The sequence below is a fragment of the Acinonyx jubatus genome, chromosome E2 (genome assembly GCF_027475565.1).
Source record: "Acinonyx jubatus isolate Ajub_Pintada_27869175 chromosome E2, VMU_Ajub_asm_v1.0, whole genome shotgun sequence".
Lineage (NCBI taxonomy): Eukaryota > Metazoa > Chordata > Mammalia > Carnivora > Felidae > Acinonyx > Acinonyx jubatus.
Genome location: NC_069396.1, coordinates 48,533,121 through 48,543,897, shown reverse-complemented (window position 1 = coordinate 48,543,897; position 10,777 = coordinate 48,533,121). Strand labels below are relative to the sequence as shown.

Sequence of the window (10,777 nt, the reverse complement as noted above, 5' to 3'; positions counted from 1 at the left end):
CAGAAATGTAGAACCTTCCAGGTCTGGAGGTCTGAAGTCCAAAACGGGTCTTACTGGGCTAAAACTCAGGATGTAGGCAGGGCCGTGTTCCTTCTGGAAGCTCTGGGGAAAACCTGCTTCCTTGTCTTTTCCCCAAATCCCCGATTCCCCTTCTGTATTCAAAGCCAGCAGTGGCAAGGGGAGTCTTTCACATCACCCTGACGTTGACTCTTCTGACTCCTGCCACCTTTAAAAGATCCTCGTGTTTACCTCGAGACCACCTGGATACTCTGGGATAATCTCCATGTTTTAAAGTCAGCCAATTAGCAACTTTGATTTCTTCAACCGTAATTCCCCTTTGCCACATAGCATATTGGCGGGTTCCAGGGATTAGGATGTGGATGTCTTTGGGAAGCCATTGTTCTGCCCACTGCGCCCGCTATGGGTGAGGCCGTGGAACTGCAGTGTGAAAAACAGATGAGGCCCCACTCACCGGGTGACATTCCTCTGGGAGAGAGACTGCAGCATTGAGCAGTGATAAACGTGTGAGGCAGATCACGCAGGGCAGTGTTACAGTGATGGGCAGGGTGGCGTGGTTTAGATAAGGTCAGCGGGGGAGGCATCTCAAGGGACTGATTCCTCTGCAGGAAGAATTCCTCTGCAGTGAGAAGTAGGGGAGGTCTGGAAAAGCAAGTGCAAAGGCCCTCGGGCAAGAGCTGGCCTGAGCTATACACGCGATCCACCCTGGCTCATCAGGTCCTGGCCTGCTGGCCTTGTTTGGGTACAGGCAAATCCCATCTCTCCGGGCCTGTTTCCCCACCTGTACAATGACGTTTAGACCAGAGATCAACACCCCTCAAGTGCGTTTGCGTTCCTGAAACTTGGATGGTGGTGTGGTTGCTGCGGAGGGCATCTTCCAGAACAGCTCTGTATGTAAACATTGATACAAACCGCACTTCCGGGTGTGGAAGGACTTGAATCCTCACCCTCGCCCACCCCTCCCCCAAGGCTTTGCTGAGTGGACTGTGGTCTGGCAGCCTGCTAATTTGCACTTGCCTGCTCGGTCCTACCCCTTATGCTGGATACTTCCACAAAGCATCTCTCATTCCATCCACACGTTTTGGATCTGAACTCAAACACTCCCTCCTCAAACATATCTTTTCTAACCCTCTATATAATAGTATGTGCTAGGGGCGCCTGGGTGGCTCAGTCGGTTAAGCGGCCGACTTCGACTCAGGTCATGATCTCACAGTCCGTGAGTTCGAGCCCCACATCGGGCTCTGTGCTGACGGCTCAGAGACTGGAGCCTGCTTCCGATTCTGTGTGTCCCCCTCTCTCTGCCCCTCCCCGTTCATGCTCTGTCTCTCTCTGTCTCAAAAATAAATAAACATTAAAAAAAACTAAAAAAAAAAAAAGTATGTGCTAGGTATATATCCACTCTTCTTGTATCTCTTGTCATAGTTGTCACTTGATTTATGGTCAAATTTACCAGTCTTTTCCTCTACGATGTGCATTTCTCGTGTCGTACAGATTCCTTCTGTACCTCTGAGGTTACTAAGATATTCTCCTTTATTATTTCCATCTGTTTTGCTTTCCCAACTTAAATCTTAACTCACCAGAAACTTATTTTTGTGTATGGTATGAGACTGGGATCTGTAAGATTCCTATTGCTGCTGTAGCAAACTATCCCAAGCTTAGGGGCCTCACACAACACACATTTATTTTCTTACAGTTCTGCAGGTCAGTGGTAGTCCAATGTCAGTCTCAGTGGGCTAAAATCATGGTGTGCAAGGCTGTGTGCCTTCCGGGGAGGATCCATTTCCTTATTTTTTCTAGTGTCTACAGGCTGCCTGAATTCCTTGCCCCATGGCCCTGCATCCCTCCAGTCTCTGCTACCATTGTCACATGGCCTCTGACTCTTCTGCTTCCCTCTTTCCCATATAAGGACCCCTCTGGTTATGTTGGGTGGGGGGGGCTGGAATAATCAGGATAATCTCCCCATCTCAAGGGGATAGATAATCTCCCTCCTTTAAAGTCAGCCGATTAGCAACTTTGATTCCTTCATCCATAATTCTCCTTCGCCCCCATAGCATATTTGTGGGTTTCAGGGACTAGGGACTGAACATCTTTGGGGGGCCAGGATTCTGCCTAACCACGCCCAAGATCCTTAATCACATCTGCAAAGTCCCGTCTGCCAGTGTAAACTAACATGCTCCCGTCCTGGGGATTAGGACGTGGACCTCTTTGGGGGACCGTTATTCTGCCTCCACAGGGTCCCACTTGGTTTTTTTTCCCGTACCTCTCAGCTGGTTCACAGATTAGCCTGTCCTTTCCCCACTCACCGACAGCAGAGATCTGCAAACGACATCCCATGGGCAACACCCAGCCCACCTACTATTTCTGCAGAGTTTTACTGGACCACAGCCACACTCATTCACCCATGTATCATAACGTGTACAGCTGCTTTTGTACCACAGCGTCAGAGTGGGGGTAGTTGTAGCAGACACCGTGGCCTACAAAACCTACAAACACATACTGTCAGGCCCTCATGGACATGTGGGGATTGTCACTAGTCAGGACCCCCGGTAAGCACAGGTCTGTTTCTGAGCTCCTGGTTCTCTTTCACTGGCCTGTTCCCAAGCCCATGCCACGGATGTCATTCACTGAATGGCGTCTTTGGCCATGTCAACATTGAAATAATTCTTGGTGGTGGCTGCCTCCCCAACCCCCCCCCCCCCCCGCCCCTCTTTAGGTTTTTTTTTTCTTTTCTTTTCTTGGTCCCTACTTGATTAGTGCCCGCTTCCCTCACTAGACCAGGCTTGTCTTGTTCACTGGTGTGTTCCTACCACCCTGGGCAGGGGCCAGCACACTGTGGGCACTTAATACACATCTGAAGAGTGAGGGGCAGCTCCAGGTTAGCTCAGTCATTCTTACTTTATAGCAGGAGAAACAGGCTTCAGGAGGGAAGTGACTGCCAGAGATGATGCCTGCGTCCTTATAAAGGCCTTATAACACTCCCATGTTCTAGAGAAGGCATCTGACTCCAGAGAAGGGTCAAAGCTTGTCCAAGGTCCCCCAGTAGTGGGTCAGGGCTGGCTCTAAAGCTTGAGCTTTAAAAAAAATTTATACTGGGGTACCTGGGTGGCTCAGTCGGTTGAGTGTGTCCGACTTCGGCTCAGCTCAGGTCGTGATCTTGAGGTTCAGGAGTTCGGGCCCTGCATCAGGCTCGCTGATGTCAGCCTGTCAGCACAGAGCCTGCTTCAGATCCCGTGTCTCCCTCTCTGTGCCCCTCCCCTGCTTGTGACCTCCCCAAAAATAAATATTTAATTTTTTTTTTTTTACTCTTGGTAGTATACCCTTTGTTCTTGCTTTCACTATTTAGTATATTTAGGGACTCTTTCCCCATCTATACAAATAGACTTTTTTTTTTTTTTCTCCTACAGCAACATAGTCCATTCTGTGGCCCTACGGGAATTTATTAGCTGGTCCCCTACCAATGGGCACTTGGATGGTTTCCCGTCTTTGGCCACAACCATCCCACTGTGGACATCCTTACCCTTACGCCTATTTCAACATGCTGAGTTTATCTACAGGATAAGTTCCTAGAAGTGGAATAGTTGACACGACCATGTGTGCATTTAAAATTTTTTATAGATACAGTCAAAATGGCCAAAATGCAGGCACCAATTTAACTCACAATAAGGAGAGACCCTGTTTCCCCACATTCCTCACCAACCCCCGGTGCTAGCAGACTTTTTACTTTCGCCTTATGAATAGGAGGGAAAAAACCGGAGCCAGGACTTGCTTTCAACCCACAGCTCCAAACCCATAGTTTGGGGCCCAGTGCTAACTATGGGTGACACCTTTCCCTTCCCCAAACAGGTGAGCAGAAGTCCTCAGCCCGGTAAGTTTGAGCCCAGCGTGGAGCAGAGGCAAGTCCATACAGCCCAGCTTAGAAATGCCACCTCTTCATTGACCTGGGCTGGCGGCAGGGGGGCGCTGTGAGCCAAGGGGAGGGCTCACTCGCGCTCCCCCTGGCTCTCAGCCTGGTGGTGGCTGCGTTGGTGAAGGAGCAGGAGGCGTCTTTGGCCAAAGGCCTGATCGCAGCTGGAGCAGCGATGCCGGGCCGTGGCCTGGCTGCCCGGCGCCGTGGGGGGGTCATGACACAGGCGATGGGCGGCCAGTTTGGAGGGGAAGGAAAAAGCCTTGGGGCAGTGCGGGCAAGGATAAGGGCGGGCGTCGGTGGCGTGGTGGGTGTGGCGGTGGGCTGCGAGCTTGGAGGGGTAGCAGAAGGACTTGGGGCAGTCCGGGCACGGGTAGGGGCGGGCAGGCGCATGGGTCCAGAGGTGAGCGGCCAGCTTGGAGCGGTGGCCAAAGGCTTTGGGGCAGTGTGGGCACGGGTGTGGGCGGGCACCACTGTGCGTGAGGCGGTGAGCTGCCAGCTTGGAGGGGTAGGAGAAGGCCTTGGGGCAATCGGGGCACGGATGCGGGCGGGCGCCGCCATGTGCCAGCCGGTGCGTGGCCAGCTTGGACGGGTACGAGAAGGCCTTGTCACAGTCGGGGCAGCGGTGCGGGCGCTGGGGCGGGGGCCGCCGGCGGGGTCGAGAAGGCGCCCCCGCGGACGTGGCAGGCCCGGGAACCGACTGGCTGGGCTTCTGCGGCGAGCCCTGGTGGGGAGCTACAGGACAGGAGGGCGGGTGGGCTCCAGGCATCAGCCAACAACCTGAATTTAGGCCAGGCTTCCCTCCCCCGCCCCCCACCCCGTCCCAGCCTTGATACTTGGAGTGTATCTGGACACTCAAGGGTCATACTGAGATTCCTCAAATGATCATCCTAAGGGGCTCCAAAGGATTACGGAGCTGGAACCCCAAAGCGACTAAGATGTTCGTTTCTAGTACATTCCCAAGTGATCACCCTGAAATTCCACATATCAAACCTCCTGACCCTCCTTGAATTTTCTGAGCCCCAAAAATGATCACTGAATTTCCCCAACGCCAAATAGTACGATTCCCCAGAACGCGATTCGGAGCAACCCAAATAGCCATCACCCTAGGCCTTCAAACTTTCGCCCTGAGATTCCCTCAAAATGTGATTCTCTTGGCCCCAATTCCTGTAGAGTGCCCCCTACTCACAGGCGGGACTGCTCTCACCTCCTCCTTTGGTTATAGGTTCCTTGCCGGTGGGACTAGGATCCGTGTCCCCGGCCGCGGACTCCGCATCTCGTTCCAGCATCTTGCTGGCCCAGGAACCCAGAGGGAGCTAGGCCACGCCGGTGATGATCAGGCTGATGGGGATAGGCTATAGGGCCTAAAATCACGGACCAGTGTTTTAGGAGCGAGGTCTTAAGTCTGGAATCCAAAGGCAGGGCAGGTGTTGCTTGCGGGCCGGCGGAGCCTAAAAGCACAACTAGCAGGGGTTTATGCACACGTGACCCTTTGCAACTTAGACCCAGGCTTGGAGCCCTTGAACGGAGTGGGCGAGGCCTCTACAACTTAAACTCTGGGGCTGTCCTGAGCGCAGAGCTGCCGAAGCCTGGATCCACAGTGGGCGGGACCTCCCCCCATTAGAACCTCCCAGCAGTGGAAACTAAGATGGGAATGGGCGGGGCCATATAAATAGGCTCCAAAGCCACTCAGACCCAGGGGAGGGGCCTTCCAGCGGGGTGGGCGGGTCTTTTACAACTCTGTCCCAGGGGAGGGGCCTGAGCTCAGTGGGCGGGATTCACCTCCAATAGGTAGCTTTACCGGAGTCGGGGTTTAGTCTCAGTCCATGGACGCCGCGTGAACTGCTTCCTTCTTGTTGCTAAATTTCATCCCCAGCGTGGAGGGTAGAGGGGAGACCTGGAGGGAGATGCAGAAAGAATGTGGCCTGTCTTGCGATTAAGAGACGCCTAATGGATTTCTCCTTCGGGGTCTCAGGCGTCCGGGCCTCAGTGCACCCCTCGGAATCATGGCATTCGGGCACCAGTGCACCCTACCAAGGCTCAGGCACCAATGCAGTCCCTCCGGAACCTATGCATCAGGACTCCAATCGATTCTTTTCCGGGAGATCCTGGCGTCCAGCCCCCAATCCACTTCCCGAAGACCCAGGCATCCAGGCCCGGACCCGAGCCCGGCTCACCTGCGGAAGGCCCCTCCCCGGGGGCGGGGCTCCGGGCCCCTCCCTCAGCGGCCGCTGCAGCTGCTGCGCTGCCCTCGGACTCGGCGGAGCTGCACCTCCCGGCGCGCGCCCAGCGACGGGAGGGGAGGGAGGGTGCGCGAGTTGGTCTGCCCAGCCTCATTTCCATCCACTCCTCCTACGCGGGGCCCGGTGGGGGCGTCAGTACGCATGCGCAGTCGCGGCCCGCTGAGGCTGCCGCGGGAGAAGAAATCGAAGGGGTGGGTGCGCGAGGCAGGCAAGTTGGTGAGCAAGCGCGGAGCTAGTCTAAGGGCTATAGGAAAGTGTACTGCGGCTTGCGGGGCCTACGGTGGCTGAGTGGAGTCAAGCACGTGCAGGACCTAACTCGGGGAAACTGGGTTTAGAGATCACTGAGACACTGCCCAGCATAGGCCCCTTCCCTCTCTGTGTCCCCCTTCCTTTCGAGAATTCGTTGGGAGCCTGAGTTCACTCTCCGGAGGGAATTGCAAGAAACGTCTGCCCAAGGCTTTTGCAAAGAAGTCAGGCCAATTTTTCGTGAGTGGGCGGGGTGAGACTCCAGGTTCAGAGAGAGCTGAGGTCCAATAAAAAATGTGTTATTTGCATAGGCCCCCGGCACCCTTCGCCATTGGGTGATTCAAGAATCTCAGCCCCTCCCACCCCAATGCCCCGGCCCAGATGTGGTAAGGGGAGGGGGACGGCGGTTCCCGAAATATCCCAGCGGGAGTTCTTGGGAGGGTTGGATCTCCTGGTGCCAGGCCCTGGGTGCCACGCTTGGCATCCTTCCCCGGGCCATGACGGTGCACTTTCCCGCCCAGCACGGGAATGACCGTGAAGTGCCCATAAAAATGCCCTGCATGGGTGGGTCTTCAGTGTGATAAGGTCTGGCGAGTCCTGGGAGCCCTGGGTGTTAGGTGTAGGGTTATTCGAACTCTGGAGCCGGATTGCCTGGGTAACCAGTTTGGAATCTTGTCTTGGCCACTTTCTATCTGTGTAACCTTGGCCAAGTCCCTTCATCTTTCTGGGATGTTAGGATTAAATTCAGTAATCAATGGAAAGTTTAGACCAGTGCCTACAGTGCTCAATGCATGTTACCAATATTACTTTTTGTTTTTATTGTGCATTGAAATAGGCCATGAGAGAATCAAAGTTGTCCCAGAATAGCAAGTTCAGAGAGCTCAAGGTGGGAAGGAACATGCTGCGTTCAGGGGATCTTTCCTACCTCCATCCTCCAAACTCACCTTCTTTCCAGGGCTGGTACATCCCATGGTCCATCCTACTTCAGGGCTTCTGCACTAGCGGTTCCCTATGTCCTCCCCCAAGGTCATTGCCCCATCAACATATTTGTCTGACTTCCCACTCTGATCTCATTTCAAATATTACCACTGCAGAAGGCCTCCCCTGTCCACCGTAGCTCATGGTGCTCCCTTCCCTTCATTATTCTGTTGTCACATCTCCCTGGTGGGCACTTAATACAGTATTCCTGTCCTCTAGAATGTATTCCCTGTTAAGACGAACAACTTGTCTGCCTTGTTCACCCTCTGTCCAGAACAGGGTAGGTGTCCGATAAATCTGTATCAAATAAACGCTGGAAAGGATTAACAGCCAGAAGTTCTCTGTGATGAGTAGATAGACGTTGGGGGCAATACAGAACTTGAGGTCAAGGAATTAGAAAGGTCTAGCTGAGTGGGAAACCAAGGAAGGGTTTTAAATATGGGAAGTGGCATGAACTAGTTTAGGTCTTCATATACTCTCTCTCTCTCTCTCTCTTTTTTTTAAAGTAGGTTCCATGCCCAGTGTGGACTACAACATGGGGCTTGAACTCATGACCCTGAGATCAAGACCTGAACTGAGATCAACAGTCAAGCGCTTAACCAACTGAGCCACCCAGGGACCTCAATATACTCTTTTTTAGAAAATTGTTTTAGTTTATGGAAAATTTCAAACATGACCAAAAGAAAGGAAGGGGAAGAGTATAACCAGCCCCTCACCAATCCATCACCCACATGACCAATTTTGTTCCATCATCCCCTCCCCCATTAAGTCCCTTGAGTTATTTTGAAGTAAATTCCACACATTTCATCCAGAAACACTGAAACCTGTGTTCCTAAAAAATAAGGACTCTCTCTCTTTGAAACACAACTAAAATATCATTATCACAACTTTCAAACTTTAGAGTCATTTCTTTTTACTTTATTATTATATTTTTTAATGTTCATTTATTTTTGAGAGATGGAGAGCGACAGAGAACGAGCAGGGGAGGAGCAGAGACAGAGGGAGACACAGAATCCGAAGCAGGCTCCAGGCTCTGAGCTGTCAGTACAGAGCCTCACGTGGGGCTTGAACCCACGAACTGTGAGATCATGCCCTGAGCCAAAGTCAGACCCTTAACCGACTGGGTCACCCAGGCACCCCAAGAGTCATTTCTTCACATTATCACATTTCTGCGATTGTCCCTTGCATATCTTGCTTTTCATTTTTAAGAACAATGTTTTATTTCAAACATACAGAAAGCGTGAGAATATAATTGTTTTTTTTTAATTTTTTTAAATGTTTTTATTTATTTTTGAGACAGAGAGAGACAGAGCATGAGCAGGGGAGAGGCAGAGAAAGAGAGGGAGACACAGAATCTGAAGCAGGCTCCAGGCTCCAAGCTGTCAGCACAGAGCCCGACGCGGGGCTCGAACTCATGGAGTGTGAGATCATGACCTGAGCTGAAGTCGGACGCTCAACCAACTGAGCCACCCAGGCGCCCCTAGAATTGTTAATAATAGAAGTGGCTGGCATCAGCAATTATCTATTGATGGCCAATGTTTCATTCCCCCACCCACCCCTCCCAGATGATTTTGAAGCTATATGCCGGACATTATATCCCATAAATATCTTTTTATTACACTTGTTGCATCTGCATCAGAATTTAAACAAGCTCCACATATTGTGTTTGTTTTCTGTGATTCTTTAATCTGTCATTGGCATTTTATTTTATTTTATTTTATTTTATTTATTTTTTAATTTTTTGATGTTTACTTATTTTTGACAGAGCGGGGCAGGGGCAGAGAGAGGGGGAGACGCAGAATCTGAAGCAGGCTCCAGGCTCTGAGCTGTCAAGGCACAGCCTGATGCGGAGCTCAGGAGCTATATCATGACCTGAGCGGAAGTCAGGCGCCTAACTGAGCCACCCAGGCGCCTCTTTTGACTTTTTTTTTTTTTAACATTTATTTATTTTTGGGACAGAGAGAGACAGAGCATGAACGGGGGAGGAGCAGAGAGAGGGGGAGACACAGAATCGGAAGCAGGCTCCAGGCTCTGAGCCATCAGCCCAGAGCCCGACGCGGGGATCGAACTCACGGACCGCGAGATCGTGACCTGAGCTGAAGTCGGACGCTTAACCGACTGAGCCACCCAGGCGCCCCTGACATTTAAAAAAAATTTTTTTATGTATTTATTTTGAGACAGAAAGCTCAAGTGGGGGAGGGGCAGGGAGAGAAGAATCCCAAGCAGGCACTGTCACTGCAGAGCCCGAAGAGCTGGATATGGGGCTCGAGTTCATAAACTACGAGATCCCGACCTGAGCCAAAAATCGGATGCTTAACCGACTGAGCCACCCGGGCACTCCTGTGATTGATATTTTAAAAGGCTCACTCTGGTTGCTGCATGGAAAACAGACTGTAGGGAGGCAGAGCAGAAGCCAGAAGCAGAGCAGAAGCCAGAAGCCCAGCGAGGTGGCTGCTATATATTAATTATAATATTAACTACCAGCATTTAGTTAGCACTTCTTTTTATTTATTTATTTATTTATTTATTTATTTATTTATTTATTTATTTTTGAGACAGAGAGAGACAGAGCATGAGCAGGGGAGGGGCAGAGAGAGAAGGAGACACAGAATCTGAAGCAGGCTCCAGGCTCTGAGCTGTCAGCACAGAGCCCGATGCGGGGCTCGAACTCAGACTGTGAGATCATGACCTGAGCTGAAGTCGGACACTTAACTGACTGAGCCACCCAGGCGCCCTCGTTAGCACTTCTTATATACCTGAAACTATCGTGAGTGCTTGGTATACGTTCTTTCATTTCATCCTGACAGCAAGTTTTTAAGAGGAGGCGATATTATTATCCCCATTGTACAGAATAAGGAAAATGAGGCACAAGGAGGGAGGTCACTTATTCAAGGTCACACAGGGTCAGGGTCAGGATTTAAACTCCTGCAGCCAGGCCCTGGAACCCACGTAATTTGCATCTATGCTTTGCTGCCTCTTGACTGGGGCTGAGAGCGTGATGGTGGAGAAGTGGCCTGATTGGAGAGGTTAACTTAACAGAGCCTAGATAGGGGTACCTGGGTGGCTCAGTTGGTTAAGCGTCCGACTTAGGCTCAGATCACATGATCTCACGGTTCATGCGTTTGAGCCCCGCATCAGGCTCTGTGCTGACAGCTCAGAGCCTGGAGCTGCTTCAGATTGTTTCCCTCTCTCTCTGCCCCTCCCCCCACTCGCACTCTGTCTTGTCTCTCTCTCTCTCTGTCTCTCTCTCTCAAAAATAAATAAACATAAAAAAATTTAAAACAGGGCCTAGTGATGAATTGGAAGGAGTTGAGGATGGTGATGAAATCACAATAATAGTTTTGTTCTGTGCCAGGCGCTCTCCCAGACTCTTTACTTTACATGTCTG

At 51.5% G+C, this 10,777-nt stretch overlaps 1 protein-coding gene across 6 annotated transcripts; it reads right to left on the bottom strand.

Annotated features, from left to right (window-relative positions):
• Positions 1–3,610: 3,610 nt before the first annotated feature.
• On the bottom strand, positions 3,611–6,560 carry ZNF575 (zinc finger protein 575). Of its 6 annotated transcripts, none has more exons than XM_027037697.2 (4): positions 6,100–6,560; positions 5,705–5,819; positions 5,130–5,327; positions 3,611–4,657 (listed from the first exon to the last, which is right to left on the bottom strand). In XM_027037697.2, the coding sequence occupies exons 3-4, from the start codon at positions 5,209–5,211 to the stop codon at positions 3,999–4,001; spliced, it is 741 nt and encodes a 246-aa protein (XP_026893498.1). In that variant the 5' UTR covers positions 5,212–5,327; positions 5,705–5,819; positions 6,100–6,560; the 3' UTR covers positions 3,611–3,998. The 6 variants fall into 6 exon arrangements, with proteins under 6 accessions (XP_026893498.1, XP_026893499.1, XP_026893501.1 ...); XM_027037698.2 differs by having other exon boundaries at positions 5,130–5,286; XM_027037700.2 differs by having other exon boundaries at positions 5,724–5,819.
• Between the last annotated feature and the right edge of the window lie 4,217 nt (positions 6,561–10,777).